General features: G+C 36.9%; 1 protein-coding gene and 1 pseudogene across 1 annotated transcript in view; both read left to right on the top strand.

Moving 5' to 3' along the window:
* Nucleotides 1-21,561, top strand: part of ZDHHC15 (zinc finger DHHC-type palmitoyltransferase 15) — an 84,590-nt gene that overhangs the window by 41,717 nt on the left and 21,312 nt on the right. The window contains exons 4-10 of the mRNA XM_045839425.1: nucleotides 76-196; nucleotides 3,947-4,016; nucleotides 5,826-5,858; nucleotides 6,610-6,730; nucleotides 11,060-11,192; nucleotides 12,726-12,852; nucleotides 18,397-18,500. Of these exons, the coding sequence (XP_045695381.1) occupies nucleotides 76-196; nucleotides 3,947-4,016; nucleotides 5,826-5,858; nucleotides 6,610-6,730; nucleotides 11,060-11,192; nucleotides 12,726-12,852; nucleotides 18,397-18,500 (709 nt within the window). The remainder of the gene's footprint in view (nucleotides 1-75; nucleotides 197-3,946; nucleotides 4,017-5,825; nucleotides 5,859-6,609; nucleotides 6,731-11,059; nucleotides 11,193-12,725; nucleotides 12,853-18,396; nucleotides 18,501-21,561) is intronic.
* Nucleotides 20,051-20,909, top strand: LOC123819034 (annotated as a pseudogene).

The raw sequence follows: 21,561 nt of genomic DNA, 5'->3' as shown, positions 1-21,561 counted from the left end.
ATAAAATTATTCTTGTTGTTTTTAAAATTTTTGTGAACTTTGGAAAACAGTCTTGTTTCTTACTTCTGCTTTCAGTTCCACTTATCCTATACAGACAAGGAGCGCTATGAAAATGAAGAGAGACCTGAGGTCCAAAAGCAGATGCTTGTTGATATTGCCAAGAAGCTACCAGTCTACACAAGAACCGGGAGTGGAGGTCAGTTCATCCAAAGTCAACTAGAGAGGTAGATGAGCAGAAAGTTTAAGTCATCTATATCCTCAATCTAGCCCCTTTTTTCTCTTCTCTTCTGAAAAACACTATGGAGTCTTTCTCAACATTTTATTATAAAAGATTTCAAGCATACATCTAAGATGAAAAAATTATATAATAAACATTTGTATACCTACCACTGCAGTCTACCACTAACATTTTACTATATTGCTTTATCACACATCTGCTAAGAAACCCATCCCTCAATCCATCATTGATAAAGCCACCTTATTTTGGGTACATTTTAAGGTAAATAGCAGATATCAGTACAAATCTTCCTAAATATTTTACCATTTGGGGGATCTAAAATATACATGTATATGTAAAAACATGCACAAGTTGTAAGTGTACCATTCAGTGTTTCTTTAAAGGTACACATTTGTGTAACAAAAACTTCTATAAACATTGCTACATCCCATAATGTTCTCTCATACTCCTTCCTGGTAAATCCCACTAAACACAACCACTGTTCTGATATTTGTATACCAGATTGGTTTTATCTGCTGTAAGAATTTTGTATAAATGGATTTATACAGTACTTTCTGTTTTGCCTGCCTTATTGTATTCAGCATAATGCTTTTCAGACTTATTCACATGATTGTGTATTTCATTTCCTTTATTATTGAGTAATATTTCATTGTATGAGTATATCATTGTTTATTTAATCATCCATTAGTGTATATTTGGGTGTTTTTTTCTGGTGCTTAGATATTATGAGTTAACCTGCTATGAACATTCTTGTGCAAGTATTTGTGGAGAGATGTCTTCATTTTTCTTGGGTAAATATGCACTGCTTTATTCACTACACCCTATTCCCTGGATCCTTGAAGCATTTGTTTGCAGCCCCCAGGATACAGAGTAATAGAAGGCTTTCCAAAGAAATGTCATTTGACCTGAGACTGGAAAATAAAAAGGAACTGCAAAATACAAAAGGTCCTGGGAAAGAAGCAAGCTTGCATTATTAGAAGAAAAGACAGACATCGACTGTGGCTGGAGGAGGGTGATACAAGTTAAGGTTGAAGAGTCAGTCTAAGGCCAGATGATGCAGACCATATTAAGGTGTTGGGACTTCATTTAAAGATTTTGCTTATTTATTTTCAGAGAGAAGGGGTAAGAGAGAGAGAAAGAGAAGGAAACATCAGTGTGTGAGAGAGACATCAATCTGTTGCCTGGCACACAACTGGGCCAAAACCCAGGCCTGTGCCCTGACTAGGAATCAAACTGGCAACCTTTTGGTTTGCAGGCTGGCACTCAACCCATGAAGCCACACCAGCCAGAACAGGAGTTGGGATTTTCATTGTAAGGGTTTTGGAAGTCTGTTGAAAGTTTTAAGTGAAGAATGATATGATCTGATTTACATTTTAATAGATCACCTGTCTCTTGTGTAGAAAATATATGTAAGGCGTGGGGAAAGAATAAAAGCAGAGTGAAAAATAGGCAGCAACTATTGCAGTCATCTAAGTGAGAGATGATGGTGGCTTACACTGGGCAGTACCTTTGACTGTATCTTTAAAAACAGTCAGTCAAGAGAAAGAAATAGGCATCCAAATTAGGAATGAAGTGTCACTGTTTGCAGATGACATAATTCTTTATATACAGAACCCAAACCATAAAAACAATAAACAAATACAGTGAAGTTGCAGGATACAAAATCAATGTGCAAAAATCCACTGCATTACTATATACTACTAATAATGAAATTTCAGAAAAAGAAATGAAAATAACAATTCCTTTTGCAATTGCAACAAAAGAACAAAATACCTAGGAATAAACTTAAGAAAAGATGTGAAGTACCTATATACTGAAAGCTACAAAGCATTATTACAAGAGATTGAAAAAGATGCAATGAAATGGAAAGATATTACCTGTTCATGGATTGGAAGAATCAACATAGTTGAAGTGTCCATATTACTCAAAGCAATATACAAATTTAATGCAATTCACATTAAAAGACACACACAGACCAGTGGGATAGAATTGAGAGCTCATAAATAAAACCACATGTATATGGACAAATAATTTTTGACAAAAGAGCCAAAAACATACAATGGAGAAAAGAAAGCCCCTTCAATAAATGGAGATGGGAAACTTAGAAAACAACATGCAAAAGAATGAAATGACTAGTTTGTCCCCTTTTACAAAAATCAATTCAAAATGAATCAAAGAACTAAATAAGACATCAGACACAATAAATTGCATAGAAAAAATTATAGGTACTACATTATGGACCTTGGTCATAGAAAAAAATTTATGGATTTGACCCCAAACACAAGGGAAATAAAGGCAAAAATAAATGGGCAGGACTATATCAAACTAAAAAGCTTCTGTACAGCAAAAGAAACCACCAACAAAACAAAAAGACAACCAACAACAAGAGGTTACCATCCAAATATGTAAAGAACTCACATGACTCAACACCAAACAAGCAATCCGATTAGAAAATGGGCAGAGGAGTTGAATGTACAAATTGGAGGTTACAAAATAGTCATGAGGATGTAAAGTACAGCACAGGGAATATAGTCAATTAATGTTGTAATAACTACGTATGGTTTCAGGTGGGTACTAGAATTGTCAGGGTGACCACCTTGCAAGGTATATAATCACTATGTTGTACGTCTGAAAGTAATATAATATTATATATCAACTGTAATTGAAAGATTAAAAAAATTTTAAAAAGTGAATGCCTTTTATGTAATGGAAATAAAGTAAGAAAGGAAAGAGAGAGGAAAGGACTTATCAGACTTAGAGTAAAGAGAACCTGAACTATGGGTTCAGGAAAACTACTGGTCACAGCCCTGCCATTCACTCAGTGTGTGACCTTGTATAATTCACTTGGTTTGACTCAGGTCTTTACTTCTGTTATCTGTGAAATGATCACTTGATGTAATTGTTCTAGAATGTCTCTTCTATTCTTCAAATTGTTATAATGATAAGAACCAACATATTTACCATGCTTTATGAATTTATGTCATGGAATAAAGCCCCTGGAATCAGAAGATAAAGTATGAATCCTACTTTTAGTTGAAGTAAACAGAGGCTAAATGATTTTCCCAAGATCGCTCAAGCAGTTGACAGCATGGTTTATTTTATAATACAAAATGTTATAATTAGATATATTATCTTATCCTAAGATAAGAAAATTTTCCCCTTACCACCATCCCCAAAAAGTACTTTCAAGATTTATATAATACAACATGCTCCTTCTTTCTCTCTTTGAGTATGCCTGAGCCTTTCCCCACCCCCTGCTTTTCTCTCTCCCCTATCTTCACCCCCTCTCCCTCTCTCTGGAGCACGCCCACACCTTTCCTCATCTTCTTCCCCTAGGTGTGTGTGTTACCTTTGAGCGCTCATGCCTGTGCTTGCTCACATGCGCTTGTGCGTGCTCTCTCTCTCTCTTTCCCCTAAACTCTAAAGAGCCCTTTTTTGCCTCTGTAAATTGTTTCCTGAGCTGGCTCACTTTTTCTACCTCTGTAAACTTCTAAATAAACTATCACTTGTATTTAAAAAAAGAAAGATTGGTACAACAGGAAAAAATACACACCGCAATTCTCTTATGCAATCTGTTTTTTACTTGATAACTTGACATGAGTTTGACTACCTATAATCAGTGTACAGCAAGCCATTCAGATAGGCTAGAAAGATACAGGATATCACACTGAGACCTAATCAATGCTAACCACCTTATTTTTCCTATAGCTGTAAGATTCTGTGACCGGTGCCATTTGATCAAGCCAGATCGCTGCCACCACTGCTCTGTCTGTGCTATGTAAGTGACAGCCATATTTCCCCTAGACTGAGCTTAGCCATTGATGGCATTGTCTAGACAACAATCTGACTGATCTTAAAATGTAACCATTCCTAAATAAAAAAATTTCCTATCAATCATAATGAGTACATGCCAAACACCCTCACGGGGTGATGATTCAAACTATTCTAAGGACACATGGACAAAACCAAGGGTGGGGGTGGAAGGAAGGGAGGGAGGTGGGTTTGGTTGGGGTAGGGGGTAGGGGTCAGGGGTAAATGCAGACAACTTTAATTGAACAACAGTAAAGTAGTTAAAAAAAAAACTATTCTAAGGATAGGAAAGAAAAGTCAGACCCCATTTTAAATTAAACATTTTATTGTAGAGCAGTTTTAGAGTAATAGAATTATTAATAAAGATAGTTCTCATATGTCCCACACAAAGTTTCCTTACTATCAATATCTTATATTAATATGGTAAATTTGTTACAATTAATGAACAAATATTTATACATTATTTTTTTTACTGAAATCTATACTCTATTTTGATTTCTTCAGTTTTCCTCTAGTGTTCTTCTGTTCTAACATCCCATTCAGGACACCACATTACAGTTAGTTGTCATGTCTTCTTGGGCTTCTCTTAGCTGTGACAGTTTATCAGACTTTATTTATTTTTTTAAGATTTTATTTATTTCTTTTTACAGAGGAGGAGGGAGGGAGAAAGAGAGGGAGAGAAACATCAATGTGTGGTTGCCTCTTGAGCACCCCCTACTGGGGTCTTGGCCTGCAACCCAGGCATGTGCCCTGGCTGTGAGTTGAACCTGTGACCCTTTGATTTGCAGGCTGGCACTCAATTCACTAAGCCACACCAGCCAGGGCTTTACTTTTTTTATGACCTTGACAGCTTTTAGGATTATCAGGTTTTTGGAGAATATACTTCAGTTGGCATTTTTCTCAAGAATAGACTTGGGTAATGTATTTTGAGGAGGAAGACCACAGAGATATAGTGCCATTCTCACTGCATCATATCATAGTATAACATGATATGATATCATAGTACATAGTATAAACATGACTTATCACTGTGATGTTAATCTTGATCATCTGGCTTGAGATAGTATTTGTCAGATATCTCTACTACAAAGTGACTCTCTCCCGCTTTCCAAACTGTACTCTTTGGAAGGAAGTCACTAAAGGACTGAATTATACCCCCCTCCTTGAAGGCAGAGTATCTACATACGTTATTTTGAATTCTTCTGTATGGGTTATTTGTCTCTTCTTCATTTATTGATTTATCCAATCATTTATTTATGTCATTATGTAGGTATGGATAATTATTTTATATTTTGTGTTATAGCTCAGTACTACTTTGTATTGTTACTCAAATTGCTTCAGCTTTGTAAAACCCCATTTTTATGTTAATAAATATAATCATCATGTCTTTCTTCTTTCTTGGGTACTTGTTCCACCTGTATTTATTTCACCCTTGATTTAAACACAGATTGTACCCATATATCTTCTTCTGTACTTTCAGTAAACTAAGTACTGAGCAAAATGAAGGGTGATATCTTAGACTTCTCTGTATCAATATCTTGGAATTCACAATCCCTTTTAAAGGTTGGACTTTTAGGCATGTAACTTGTTACCAGCATGATCCTATGAATTGTTGTGATTGGCTAATCATAGGAAGAACTGAAAACACAGTAGTTTTAGAGTAGCTATAGGTACTGGCATCATGTACAAAATACTGGTGAGACCTTGAGTTCAATTACGAGGTGCTGCTTCATTTCCATAGCCCTACTCATCACACTATATTTTACTCCTTTTTTAGGTGTGTATTAAAAATGGACCATCACTGCCCTTGGTAAGTCCCTTTTATTTAATTATTTCCTCTAAAAAGATCAAAGTTACTCTATATGCCTACTTTACTAAGCATAGTTGTAACATGCCTGATTCTGCTATTCATTGGTCTTTTTATGTGTGGGAGGAACAGGGGGCTTAACATTTTAAAGCAACAGTGAATATGCCACCAAAGGCATGGTAGTAAATTCCTGTGGTCACAAAGTTAATGGTCTCTTGTCCATTAGCTTTAGTAATTAGGCATAGTAATGAAATAGAACACAAATAGTTTTTCTCTTTGACATTACACAATCAGTTCTGGGTTTTTTGTTTTGTTTTGTTTTTTTGCTGTCTTGATATTTGAAATACTCTGGATTGTTAAGCAATTCTTCAAATTTCTCTCTCTGATCTAGAGAACCAGTCTGAAATCACGTAAATATAAAGAGAACATGCCACACTGTACTAAGTGTAGTTGCTAAGATTTTAATATGTCTTCAGCATCCAAAATCTAGGTTTGCTTGGATGTGTCAGGAACCAGTCCAGAATGATTAGAATGGCCAGGTGTCTCTGTGCCTGCAAATGAAAGTAGAAAAATGAGAGATGAACTTGTCTTTCCAATCTGTTCCTCTCAAGGGACTTTGTTTCTGTTGAGTTCCTACGCAACACATAATGAAATATCAGGAGCAACATACTTCCATTGCTTAATTCACTTATGTATCAGTGCGTTCTCAATAAATGGGTCCTGATTTCAAATTAGTTTTTCTTTTTTTTTTTAGGGTTAATAATTGCATTGGATTTTCCAACTATAAATTCTTCCTTCAGTTCTTAGCTTATTCTGTTCTCTACTGCCTGTACATTGCTACAACGGTCTTCAGCTATTTCATCAAATACTGGAGAGTAAGTTTAAAAATCCTGAAGCCCCCCGCCCCCCGCAAAAACAAACAAACATACACCTACTCCAGTCTGTGACATTGTTCAACTTATTTTTTTTTTACATTTTTAAATAGCTAATATGGAAGTTATCAGAAGAGAAGATACCAAAAGCAAGTTTCCCATGTTGAATATTCTGTGATGGAGGAGATTGAAAGATTCCCATTGAACAATTTTTTGTCATATATGAGAATTTTTTTAAGGCCTTTAGGAACCTGAACTCTTGACTTTTACTGATTCTTTACAATGTACTTCTCTAGTCAAGTTTTAAAAATGAACATCTTACCAATCATAGATTTGAGAAATATTGAAACAAATTCTACATCCTTAGTTTCTTAAGAAAAAGGGGTAACAAAGTACTCCCTCATTGTTAGAAAATAATTTCTAATTCCTTATTCAAAGGAGAGTTTCAAAATTCCTACTGGAAAGAAAGATACATCGGCTCATCTTCACATATGACTAAAATGAAATGAGGAGTCTTATTTGGACTTTGTATAGCTGGAGTTCTAATACTGGCTCTGTTACCTACTTCATTGGCTCATTGACAAAATCAAGTAAAATAGATGTTGAAAGCACTCTACTTTTCAAAATATGATTCCAATAATTATAATGAAATCTAAAAAAAATCCTACTTTCATCTTTCTTGTACTTGAAGATACCAATCATACCCCATTTGTTTCCAAAAGAATTGAAGGCAGATTTTCAGTTTACACATGTGTACAGGGTCTGGCAGAAATATAGTCAAACATGTTGTTTTGTTTCATGCCAGCAGACTCCAGAAGACATGACCTCCACACAACTCGAGTGCAATTACAAAGACATCATAACCTTCCAGGAAGAGAATTGTCCAAACTGAACCTGAATAACAAAAGATGAATGTAGGCAGAGCTACTAGTTATTGTTTTAGGAATTAAACTAGAGCCTGTATAACAGGAATATCTCACATCAGGTAGAGATGTAAAGCAGCAGGGAAAGAACATGAATCCTGTGACCAGAATGTGGATTATAATAAACTGGAGGAAAAAAGGGAGAAAAGCAAGGCAGTGAAAGCCTAAGTAACCGAGAATATTTAAATTGTTAAATAGTGATTCATTCCTACTAATATAGGAAATATAGTATAGAAATTTATAGTGATATGTGTTCTCCATTCTCCCATCCGTTCACTTAATCAATTCAGATATTTAATAACTTTGAGAATTAGGAATGATATAATGGATATCAAAATCCTTAACTAAGAGACACAAAAGTATAAGCAGAAATGAAGTGTTCTCATCAATTTTGTATTTTCCCCAAATTCAAAATGTGTCATCATCTTGGTTTTTCTTCATTGGCCCTTTTCCACAGCACAAGTTCTCTTATCTAGTGCTCGTTTTTATGACATGTTTGGCATTTTATTCATACACTGAGCCCTGAAAGTAAACAAAATCTACTGCATCCAGTTCAGCCTTAGTCTTCACTACAGACTTTACTGGCCCTTAACACAGTAAGCTACTATTTAAGAATTTCTCTGTACTCTCACAGCAGAGTAAACAACACATTTTGTCTTTGGCATTCCTAATCATCCAACAATCAAATACCAAAATGCCAGCCAGGTGCCATATGGTTTTTTGTTTTTTACTCTTGAAAGATAATATTTAGATATGAATCAATCACCAGAAATATGTCAATATTCACAAGCACTATCAGGACTGAACATAGCCTTGTCCTTTCCTATGCCTTTATTTCTTCTCCGTAATATGCTAGCTCATGCCTGACAGATGAGAGGCAAAGAAACCTGTCTTGGCTTGCCTTCATAATGAAAATGACATTGACAGTTCAGAGAAATGCTTCTTTGCAGTTTCTCCAGCCAGAGAGCACTTTAGTGTGGTTTACAGATGGCTTTTTCAGTGTAAATCGGGTCTCCTTTAAAATGAAAAGTAAACACTGCCATTTATTTTAAAAGCTATCATATCAAGGAAACTAGCTGTGCTCCTAAGAATGGCAACATTCATTTGTATGGTACTTTACCATTTTCAAAGCACCTTTACATCTATTATCTCATTTTATCCTTACCACAGCCTTGTGAAGTAAACAAAGCAGGAATTGTTAGTCTGATTTAAAGATGATAAAAGTGAGGCTTATAGTAGTTAGGTGAGGTGCTCATGATCACCCAGCTTGTAGGTTTCAAAGTCAGAATTTCAATGTGACTCTAAGCCCAGTGATCTGCCCATAATGGTCCTGCTATGGAGAAGCTCTAGCTCATTTGGAATAAAGAATTCAGAAGACCATTGGATTGTGTCTTTCCTCTCAATATTAATATAAAAGTTGCTACCTTGATAGGAAACTGATCTTTACCTTATAAAAAATTAGTAATGTACATCTCCAATTCTGGACTATGAATCTCCTCACAGACGCTATGAATTATGTTAGAACCAAAATAATAAGTATGTCACCAGTATTACCCTGAACTGTTTCTGGTGGTTATTTATTTTTTTTTTTGAGTAGTTTATCTTGGTTATCTCCTGAGAAGATAATTTTCAACATAGGGCCATCACCCTCTTCTAACAAAAAAAAGTTAAATATTAAGTATTTTATCAAGGGACAACATAGTAGATATGATTTGGCAAATAGAAGAGAGTACTATAGAGTAATTAGGAGAAAGACTTCCAGCTCAGCTATCCAGGGTATGAACTGACTTTATGTCATTCCCTTTTGCGCAGTCATTTTCTATTGTCCATTTCAACATAAAAAGTAAATATTAAAATAAATATGAGTTTAAAAGCTTTAAAAACATACTCAAAAAGTAGAGATGTGAAATAAAAATCCAGCCAAACAAAGACTACTACAAAATGATATATGGCGTTTTTCTTATAAATTCATAACAAAACACACAAAAACCAATCAAATTCAGTTTGAGTGCTTAGGCCAAGAGGTATCATTTTAAAAGGGAGCTTCAGATAAAAATTCCTGAAGGTTGAAGTCCTAGCTAATAGGGATAGCTTTTTTCTGAGGTGCAAATTTCATGCAATTTCACCCAGACCACGCCTCAGATGAAAGCATCTCACTGGCTTAATTCCGCTTCTCTTTGTTCTTCAAACACACTCACTCTGGAAGATTCCCAGTACTTCCTTACATCAAAATGAATAAAAATCTCCTCTAAGAGAAGAAAAAGCCTATACTACCCAAATTTGCCAAGTGTTTTCCAGCTTTAATTTTCTCCTTCCTAACTAGAGTAGAACCAGATCCTAATGTAAAGTCCACTTCAAGAATCGCCTTTAACTGTATCACTCAAGATCACTTGGAAATATTTGAAAATAATTTATCATGTGAAAATAATGATCAGCACAGAAAAGGAGGGAAGGAAGAAAAGTCATTCTTACAACTGCTCACTCCAGAATTGAGATTTTTTTCTAATATTTTCTTCAGAAAACAAAATGTTATGTGCTGTGCATGCTATAGAACTTTAGAAAATTCATTTTGGTTTAGGGCTGCACATTTTTTAAAAATCTGGTGCCATAAAGAGGGCAAGATGTCCTAGCTAAACTGTAAAAATCTTAAAGTGTGGTGATGGCCTGAGGGAAGAAGGGGTGAGGGCTGGGTGGAGGTGAGCAAAGGTTGTAAATGGAGACTTCTGTAAAAAATCTCTAGCTGCATGCTTTTAAATTAGCCTGTCAAATACTGCTTGATTTTACTGTCTAAACAGTAATTTTGACAGGAGGTAATATATCAGTATATTATACTTCAGCTATTTAAAAAAAAACAACCACACAGAATTAGTAGTAGCTTTGAAATAAGGTCATGGCTTATGAGAAGAACATTTTAAAATTCTATCTACGTATTTTAACTTCCTGTACATATCACCATGGCATTTTCAATACACAGTGTCCAAGGAAACATGACATATAAAATATTACAGAATAACCCACTTTGAGATAAGAGGATGAACCGTATAATCTCAAAATTACCTGTAGCCCATGGTTCATAATTTGGAAACTAAATGGAAAACAAGCCATTGCATACCAATTATGGAATGAGTATACTCTTTTCACATTACCTTTTTCCAGTGGGTACAATGTAGACTCTATTTGACACTGAACTGCACTTAAGCAAAAATCCATTTTGGAGTTTGTAAGCTGAAAGCATATCCATAAGAGACATGGTCATCAACAGAAAGAAGTCTTGTAAATATTTTAAAAAACTATTTTTAAATTATAGCTAGACATTTTAAACATATGAAAAAATTACAAACAAATATAGAAAAGCTAGCCAAGCCTCACCACTTTAATCTTTTGTTTCTGTTTATTATTTCTTTTCTAGGGGGAATTGCCAAGTGTTCGCTCTAAGTTCCATGTCCTTTTTCTCCTCTTTGTGGCCTGCATGTTTTTTGTCAGCCTTGTGATTCTCTTTGGTTACCATTGTTGGCTTGTCAGCAGAAACAAAACCACCTTAGGTAAGACTGGATATTAAGACTAGGAAAAAAACATATTAATGTATGTCAGAGTGACTTGTGTGTTGTTCCCAAGGAATATACAAACTTCCAGTGAAGCATTTTAGCTGCAGTGACATCCCCTTGTCTCCAAACTGAGACAAATATAAACACATTTTACCAAACTGGGGAGCCATGATGAATGAAGCTTACATAGTGGAGAAAGCATTAGTGAATGAAACCTCATGACAAACCAAAAATGACCATTGCTCTTTATAGTTCATATTGCATAGGAGCTCTCCAGATGTACAGCTTGAAAATTTTAAAAAATGTGTTCACATGAAGTGAAGGAAAGAATCAGTATAGAAGGGTATACTTGAAGGAGGAAGTAAAGGTCAATAGAAGAATCTAATGTATTGAGCACGTCCAAAAATTGAGTCCTGAGAAAGAATTCAAACCAACAAATCATTGAATATCCATAATCATCAAGGAGCTGTGTAGGGACTGTGAGAATGAGATAAATACATTAAACATTTGAGTCTCTAGAACATGAGTAGAAGAAAGGAACATTTTTTCTGTCCATTACTTTGTACTCTGGGATATTATTTGGAGAACTGTATTTCTGGTGGATTCTAGTGCAGCAATTTTTTCATCTATGGTGAAAGAAATATTTACATTGTATGTAAATTCATGCATGAGGAGTGAGAAGAAAGTGTCAAAATGTTGAATGTTTAGCTAAAAGAGATTTGAAGAAAGTTTAGTACAAAAACCACTATACTTTTAAACTCATTTGTTAATAACACTAATAGGTAAGAAAGCATTTGCACTCATTTTCTAAACCAAATATATATGTAGCACTTAGTTGCTAGGGTGGTAGATTCAGCTGCAAATAAAAAAGTACTAAAAGCTTCATGATAAAAGAGTCTGAAAACAAAGAACAAAAAGGAAATGGCCAGATGCAACCAGAGTCCATCAGTAAAAGTATTTGCTTAATGGAAGAAATGTGTGTTTAAATATAATGTGCACTGACATGGTCCAGTTCCTCATAGTATTTAAGGTGATTATAGTTCACCCCATTTCTTACACTGCAGGCTTCAGTGTGAACATATACATTTCTGAAATGATTGAAAACCAAATCAATGTTACAATCATCTCTTTATGTGCTATTGCTTTGGCCCCATACCTAAAGATGGAGATCGTTCAGTTGTTGTTCTTAAGTAGATTCAAATAAAGTACTATTCAATTTATTGTGTTGCTCTTTATATGCAGCACTACCAAATATATTCTATGCCCATGGCTGCTTAATTATTTCTTCCATTGTGTGTTTTTTCTGCCATTTTTAAAAAAGAGAATAACAAATTTACTTTGTATTAAGTGCTTAGAATGGTTTTTACTAAGTAATTTAGCAGTCCCTAAGAATGAAGGGCCTGTGCTACCACAGCACAAAGGTATAGAACCAAGTCACATTCAGGGAGAACAGTAAAATCATGATGGTCCTGACATTTATTCCCTTATTGCTTTCTTCCTCTTTTCTTCAACTCCTCTACCCTGCCACAGAGGCCTTCTGTACTCCAGTGTTTACAAGTGGCCCAAAGAAGAATGGGTTCAACCTTGGCTTCATCAAAAATATCCAGCAGGTTTTTGGAGACAACAAGAAGTTCTGGTTAATACCTATTGGGTCCAGGTAGGTAATTATTACCATAAAAGAAGTAGATGCCAGACCATACCTTGAAGTAGCAGATTCAGTTTTGATTGTAAGATGCAGCAGGTATCAGTGCAATGTAAAACTCTACTCCCTAAGTTTTTCAGATGAGATTGGGCGCTTTCAGGGTGGTATGGCCATAGACTATTCCCTAAGCTTTTCATTTCTAACTTAGCAAAGATAAATCAAGAAGTAAGGGTATGATAAAATAGACATTCTTGCAAATTTTTTGTGTCAGTGTAAACTGGTACCACTCTTTTATAAATGAAGTTGGTAGTATGTATTTTAAAATCATAAGAATATATAGGTCAATTATCTCAATAATTCCATTTCTGAGAATATATTATAAAGACAGAGACAAACTAGGCACAAAAATGATTATCATAGCATTATTTCCAGACAATAATTAGGATACAATATAAAGTCTGAAAATATGGGAATATATATATAAGAAAATTAAAAAGTCAAAAGTAATGGTTATTATGTCACAATAAGGGGGATTCTTACTATATTTTAAGTGAAAAGTAGAATTCAAAATGGTATGTACACTGTAGTATCATTTCAGTGAGACGTGGTGCACTTGTGTTAATTTGAAAGCAACCTGGAGAGCGAGGAACACATTTTTATTTCTTCATTTATTATAGCACATTATAATATTTATTTAAAACTGATATATTTAAAAATAAATCTATAAAATAATAAAAATATGTAAAAATAGGACTTCCAGTCAAGATAGAACAGTAAGTAAATGCTATGCTCTCCTCCTCCCCATGACCACATCAAAATTACAACTAGTTATAAAACAATCACCCTGGAGAAACATCTGAATACAAGCCGAATGGAACTCTTATAACTAAGGATATGAACAACAAGACACATTGAGACTGGTAGAAGGTATGGATACTGGAAATGGGTTGGTCCCACACCCATGTGTCATGATAAAGAATTGGGAAGGAGGGATATCTCAGCCATGGACATCCCACCTTTGGAGCAGGAGATCTCAGCCCTATACTGCATACCCCAGCCCAGAGCACAAGTGCTGAGAAGAGGAGTCCCTACAACATCTGACTGTGAGAATCAGTGTGGATTCTGTTTTGGTGAGATGGAGGGTTGCTATAGACCCAGGCATCCTCTTAAAAGGCCTGAGTACAGACTCACTCAACTACAAAAACTCCCCCTAGCTTCAGTGAAGAGACAGCAGCTCAAAAGGCACCAGGGACACATGGGGAGAAACTGAATTGTGTGGTTTCAGGGCAACAGCTATTTGTTGAGCCCTATTCGAATATAGCCTGTAGGCACAGTGTCACCTAATGTGGCAAAACAAATAAATATACAAGTCAAAGAAGTGCTGAGAGTCCCAAATAGGATGAACCCAAAGAGGCCCACACCATGACACATCATAGCTAAAATGGCAAAGGATAAAGACAAAGAAAGAATTGCAAAAGTAGCAAGAGAAAGATAGTTACCTATAAGGGAACTCCTATAGAATTGTCAGCTGATTTCTCAACAGAAATTTTGTAGGCCAGAAGGGATTGGCATAAAATATTCAAACTGATGAAAAGCAGGATACTAAGACTATGATACTCAGCAAGGCTATTGTTTAGAACCAGAAGCAGATAAAGAGCTTTCAAGACAAGTAAAATCAGTATTACAAAAAGTGTTATAGAGACATCTGTAAGAAGAGGAAGCAAAAAAGATTATAAATATGAATAATAAAATGATAATAACTATATATCTATTAATAATCACTTTACATGTAAGTGGATTAAAAGCTCCAGTCAAAAGACATAGAGTAGCTAAATGAATAAGAAAACAAGACATAAAAAACAAACAAACAAGAAAACAAGACCCAGGGGACTTCCAGTTAAGATGGAGGTATAGGTAAACATGACTTGCCTCCTTGCACACCACTTCAAAACTACAACTAAATTATAGGACAATCATCACTCAGAACTGTCAGAAATAAAGTTTAATGGAAGTCTGACAACTCCAGAATTAAAGAAACCACATCCATCCAGGCTGGTAGGTGGGGTGTACACAAGGATGGTTGGTCCCACATCCATGTGTGGTGGGTAAAAATTTGGGAGGCATATCTCAGGAGTGAGGTATCCCAGCACCACACCAGCCCCCCAGCGGAGTTCCAGTGCCAGGAAGATAAGTCCCCATAACTTCTGGCTGCAAAAACTAACTGGGATTGAGTCAGTAGAAGAAACTTCTGGAGTCTCAAGGAGTTCCTTTTAAAGAACCCATACATGGACTTACCTAGACTCACTCCCTCTGAGCTCCAGCACCAGGGTAGCAGCTTGAAAGGCACCTGTGGCATACAGGGAGGAACTGGAGTGTCTGGCATCAAGGTGAGAGCTGGGGGACAGCTTTCACCCAAAGACAAAGGTGGGCAGAGCCACAGAACTGGCAGGTGGGTGCCATATCTGAGACTCCATCAACCTGGGTAACACTGTTTGCCCAGCCTGGTGATTCCCTGAGACTCCACCCCACTCAACTTATAGCTGTCAACAATGACTTTCCCATATGAATGGCTGGTTTTGGCTCAAGCTTCACAACCTATTAAATCATTTCAAACAAGCAATGGCTAGCCTCAGTGAATCACTAGCCCCTGTACCCTTTGCTAGGTAGTCCCAGGCCCAGCACTAGCAGCAGGAGCCTAGATTCACAGCTTGGCTTCACCTGCAATTCCCAAGACCAGCACAAGTAGTAGCCATCTCAGATTGCTCTATAGCTCAGGCAGCCTGGTCCCAGGCACAACACAGGTGGGGGTTGACATTAGTTTGCAACACCTCGAAAGTCCCAAGGCCTAAACAGCTGATCCTCCAAAGAGGGTGGAGGTTGGTGGTCAGCAGTCATAGCCAAACCCTACAACTGACTGGCCTGGGTAAGTCCCTCCTATTTACCTGCCAACAGCAACCAAGCCTCAACTACAAGAGAAGGGTGTATTCAGCCCACACGAAGAACACACCTCCAAGTGCCCAGCTTTGGTGATAGGGGAGGCTGTGTCACTGGACTCTATAGGACATCTACTACATTAGGCCACACTACCAAGATGAGGAGTAATAGAAGCTCTACCTACTACATAGAAACAAACACATGGAGCCTTCCAAAATGAGGAGACAAAGAAACATGGCCCAAATGAAAGAACAGATCAAAACTCCAGAAAAAGAACGAAGTAATGAGAAGATAGCCAACCTATCAGGTGCAGAGTTCAAACCACTGGTAATCAGGATGCTCAAAGAAATAGTTGACTATGTTCGAAAAGTAGAGGAAGAAGTGAAGGCTGTGCAAAGTGAAATAAAGGAAAATGTACAGGGAACCAACAGTGATGGGAAGGAAACCGGAACTTAAATCAATGGTTTGGACCAGAAGGAAGAAATAAACATTCAACCAGAATTGAATGAAGAAACAAGAATTTAAAAAAAAAAAAAAAAGAGGAGAGGCTTAGGAACCTCTGGGACAACCTGAAACGTTCTAATATCCTAATTATAGGGGTGCCAGAAGGAGAAGGGCAACAGCAAGAAATTGAAAACTTATTTGAACAAGTAATGAAGGAAAACTTCCCCAAACTGGTGAAGGAAATAGACTTCCAGGAAGTCCAGGAAGCTCAGAGAGTCCCAAAGAAATGGGACCCAAGGGAGAACACACCAAGACACATCATAATTAAATTCCCAAGATTAAAGATAAAGAGAACATCCTAAAAGCAGCAAGAGAAAAGGAGACAGTTACCTACAAAGGAGTTCCCATCAGACTATCAGCTGAATTCTCAAAAGAAACCTTACAGGGAAGAAATATTCAAAGTGATGAAAAGCAAGGACCTACAATCTAGATTACTCTAAACAGCAAAGCTATCATTTAGAATGGAAGGGTAGATAAAGTATTTCCCAGACAAGGTAAAGCTAAAGGAGTTCATCATCATCAAGCCCTTATTATATGAAATGTTAAAGGGATTTATCTAAGAAAAAGAAGAAGATCAAAACTATGAACATTAAAAAAGCATCAAATTCACAACTATCAATAACTGAATCTAAAATTTAAAAAAACCCCACACAACTAAGCAAACAAACAGAACAGGAACAGAATCATAGGTATGGAGATAATTTGAAGGGTTATCAGCTGGGAGGAGGAATGGGGAGAATAGGGGGAAATGTGCAGGTATTAAAAAGCATAATGGGTAGGTACGAAATAGACAGAGAGATATAAGAATAATATAGGAAATGGAGAAGCCAAAGAACTTAAATGCACGACCCATGGACATGAACTAAGGGGGGGATTGCTGAAAGGAAATGGGTACCAGGTGGAGGGGGGCACAGGGGGAAAATTGGGACAACTGTAATAATATAATAATATAATATATTCTCTAAAAAAAGAATAAGCTCAAAATTGATAAAAGACTTACTTGTAAAATGTGAAACCATAAAACTCATAGAAGAAAACATAAGCAGTAAAATCTCTCACATTTATCTTAGAAATATTTTTCTGTTATATCTCCTCAGGCAAGGGAAACAAAGAAAAAATAAACAAATGAGACTACCTCAAACTAACAAGGTTTTGCACCGCAAAGGAAACTATCAACAAAATGAAAAAATAGCTCACTAAATGGGAGAACATCTTTGTCAATGATACCTCTGATAAGGGGTTAATATCCATAGTTTACAAGGAACTCACACAATTCAACACCACAAACAAACACACAAACAAACAAACAATCGTATTAAAGAGTGGGCAGAGAATCTGAAATCTGTTCATTTTCAGTCAAACACATTTGTGAATAGGATAAAAGGTATATGTAATATCAAATGAATAATGTAAAAGTCACTCCTACAAATTTGGAATGCATTCAGATATATAGACTCAAATGTTCAAATTATAACCCACTTTAGTTATGGCCAGCTCAGTTTCTTCCAAAGCATCCCATCTGCTAGTGGCCATAGATCAACCTAGGAAGTAGTCCTAGGTTACTGTAGATATCCATAAGGTGGATTCCACATGTGGATAATTGCACCCAGCATCTGCACTCTTAGGGATGACTCATTCTGTCTCTTTTCCCCAATTCTTGATAACCTTTGCACTATACAGGCCAAAGAGTGGGGCTTTCAGACATTATTATCTGACACCAATTTATAGCAACTTAACTCCACTGTATTCAGTGATACTGAATCTGGTAATTCTCTTTGAAAATTTAGAAGCAAACAATAAGATGGATGTAATTAGGATCATCACCATTAAATAATATTTATGAAGCATTTTATGCACCCATAAGATGTCTTTGTTTGTAAGCAACTCTTTAACTTGTGTCTCACAATGCCCAAACTGATGCAGACAAAGAAATAAGATATAGAAATTGAAAGCAATATAGCAGCTAAATGATGCTATTGTAAGATTCGATTTCCTATGGCTCTAGCCAATAAGCTAAATCATTTAAATGTTGCTAAGAAGTTTCTTATTTCTACTATGGTTATTACCTTACAAAAAGTCTATGTCAGTTGCAAGAGCTCACTGCCTTCCTTTTCCCTCCAGCCCTGGTGATGGACATTCCTTCCCTATGAGGTCTATGAATGAGTCACAGAATCCACTGCTAGCAAATGAAGAGGCCTGGGAAGACAATGATGATCACAGCCGAGGTAAGTAGGCTCAAAAGTAAGGAATTCTTTTCTCCTCCCAGCAGTCCAAGCACTAGTAAAGACTATATTAATACAACCAATGTAGTGTAGTGAGCAAATTGTGTCCAGAAAGATTATATAACATGTCAACCTAATAAGTTCTCTTTGGATGGACAAGGACAAGTATGGGCAGATTGTTTAGCAAATATGATTGACTTAGGCAGGATGAGATGGCAGCTTGGCAGGTTCATTACGAGCTTTGTGATACCATGATTAATTAGATAAATCAGAAAATATAATAAACAGTGCTATGCATTTTGTAAACAGTTCTGCCAGTTGTTCACTCATTGTCCTTTGTCCTTAGTTAATTCAATCAGTGGGCTACAGCTTACGTTTTTGTACTCTGATTCATTCACTTTGCTTATATTTTCTGTAAAATCTCATTCCCATTCTCTTTTAGAATGGGTTGAATATGTGAAAAAAAAAAGACAGCATTGCAGGCAAGGCTACACACACATGTTGTCTACTTTTCTAAAAGGCAGAGGAACAAAGGAAAAACAAGGAAGCAGAACTTTGCCCTTCCACCTTTCTCCCACCAGATTATTGGGTCATCTTGAAATATTTTTGTGAAGAGCTGAAAATTGAGTTCTTATACCATGTACCCCCATTGCCACCTATTCTTTGTCTTCATGTAATGCTGTGATTACTACTGTGTCTCCAGCATTTGTTTTTGTTGCTAATAATAGGCTTCAGAGAGTAATTTTTAGTGGCTGGTCCCAATAATGCAGTAGCTGACAGAAATTTTGAGTAATAACTTGAGGCTCATTAAGGTGGGGAACAGAGCTCAGAAACAAGCCTTTCTAAATATTCATACAGTTAGATTATCTGGGCCTACATTCTGTACCTGAAAGTCCAGTTTTAGAGTGAGTTATGTTAATAAGACTAATCAAGGCAAAACAGTCCCAAATCCATAGTTACAAAAGGAAAGAGTTCTTGCCCAGCCCAAAGAAGTTGTAACAAAAGAAACTCCCTTACCTTCCTTCTCTTGTTGACTCTTTATTGAAAAACTGACTGTGTTTTGATAACCTTCTTTCAGCTATCAGTCTTTTTTAACAGACTTTTATTTATAGCAGTTTCTAGTAAAGGTGTAACTTTTATTTTGGTATTAAAAAACCCAAACTAATAGAAATCAGAGACTTATAATGTTTTAACCTAGTTTAAAATATCTCCATAATGGAAAAAACAATTCATATCTGAGCTTGGTGTTGGCAAGCAGAATACTTTTAAGTCTAGATGTAGCACTACATTATAAAGAGATTATTTTCTTAAGCCAGTTTTCAATTCCAGACTTGATAAAAAATATTCAACCATAAAATAGGTATAGCATCACCAGTGGGAGCAGGACAGGGGAACATAACGCAGCTGGGGGAAAATGGGCAGCAGAGATTTCATACCTGGGGCAGTAGAGGACACAGGCTTTGTTGATTGGGTATGAGTTCGCTGAGCTGAAGAGCTGTTTTTCAGGCATCTCCTGCCAATGAAAGCTCCAGAGGGGGACTCACTCAGCCTGTGTCACCATGACCAAGGCCAGTAGCAAGGGCAGGAATATCTGTGGTAAGCTAGATGGCATCAAACTGAACCTGAGCCTCAACGACTTGAATGAGGTCTCAGTCAAGGAGCTGGCTGCCGTTCCAAAGTCTGCCACACTGGATCTGTCCTGCAATAAGCTGGCTACTCTACCATTGGATTTCTGTGGCCTCACACACCTGCTGGGCTAGACTTGAGTAACAACAAACTGCAGCAACTGCTGCAGACCTTGGCCCTCTGGTCAACCTCCAGCACCATGTCTTCAACAGTAAGTTGGTTACCCTGCCTGGCAGCTTTGCTCAGCTCAAGAGCCTGAAGTGGCTGGACTGAAGGACAACCCCTTGGATCCTGTCCTGGCTAAAGTGGCAGGGGATTGCTTGCATGAGAAGCAGTTTAAACTGTGTGGCAACAAGATGTTACATACAGCACGTGAAGGTGGTACAAGTGGATTAGCAGTGAGAGAGGCAGTGGTAGCTAGAAGTATTAGAATGAGAGGCTGAGAAGAGGCTGGAGGCCAAGCAGTGAGCTGAGGAGGCTCAGGAGTGGGAACTGAGGAAGCGGGAGAGGAGGACGAGAAGGAACACTGGAGAAAGAAGTATGATGCTCTTAAATCATCCAAACAGGAGTAGAATAAACCTAAGAAGGAAACAAATCAGGCCCTGAAATCCAAGTCTGGCTCTCTGTCCTGTAAGCCCACCCCAGAAACACAAGCGATCCTGGGCTGTGCTGAAGCTACCGCTGTGCATTGCCAGTGGGCTGGTGGTATGGAGGGGCAGTGACAGACATGCATCAGCCTCTCTACATCAGCGGATCACCATTTATGATAATGCATTCTGCCTCTAAGACAGGGAGTCAAGGCAGCTCTACCTAATACATAGAAACAAACACAGGGAGGCTGCCAAAATGAGGAGAGAAAGAAATATGGCCCAAATGAAAGAACAGAGCAAAACTCCAGAAAAAGAACTAAACAGAATGGAAATAAGCAATCTATGAGATGCAGAGTTTAAAACACTGGTTATTAGGATGCTCAAGGACTTCATTGGGTACTTCAATTGCATAAAAAAAGACCCAGGCAGAAATAAAGTTTACATGAAGTGAAATAAGGAAAAATGTACAAGGAATCAACAGTGAAGTGCATGAAGCTGAGAATCAAATCAATGATGTAGAACACAAAGAAGAAAAAAATTTCAATCAGAGCAACAAGAAGAAAAAAAGAAAAAATCGACAATAGGGTAAGGAGTTTCTGGTACAACTTCAAATGTACCAACATTTGAATCTCCTTGACAGAAGGAGAAGAGAAAGCAAGAAATTGAAACCTTATTTGAAAAAATAATGAAAGAAAACTTTCCTAACTTGGTGAAGGAAATAGACATAGAAGTCCAGGAAGCACAGAGAGTCCCAAACAAATTGGACCCAAGAGAAACACACCAAGACACATCATCATTAAAATGCCAAAGGTTAAAGATAAACAGAGACTCTTAAAAGCAGCAAGAGA

Source organism: Phyllostomus hastatus, unplaced genomic scaffold (assembly GCF_019186645.2).
Source record: "Phyllostomus hastatus isolate PE091 unplaced genomic scaffold, TTU_PhHast_1.1 phas_contig_30, whole genome shotgun sequence".
Lineage (NCBI taxonomy): Eukaryota > Metazoa > Chordata > Mammalia > Chiroptera > Phyllostomidae > Phyllostomus > Phyllostomus hastatus.
Note: the sequence above shows the minus strand (reverse complement) of the source record. Positions and strands in the feature narration are given on the sequence as shown.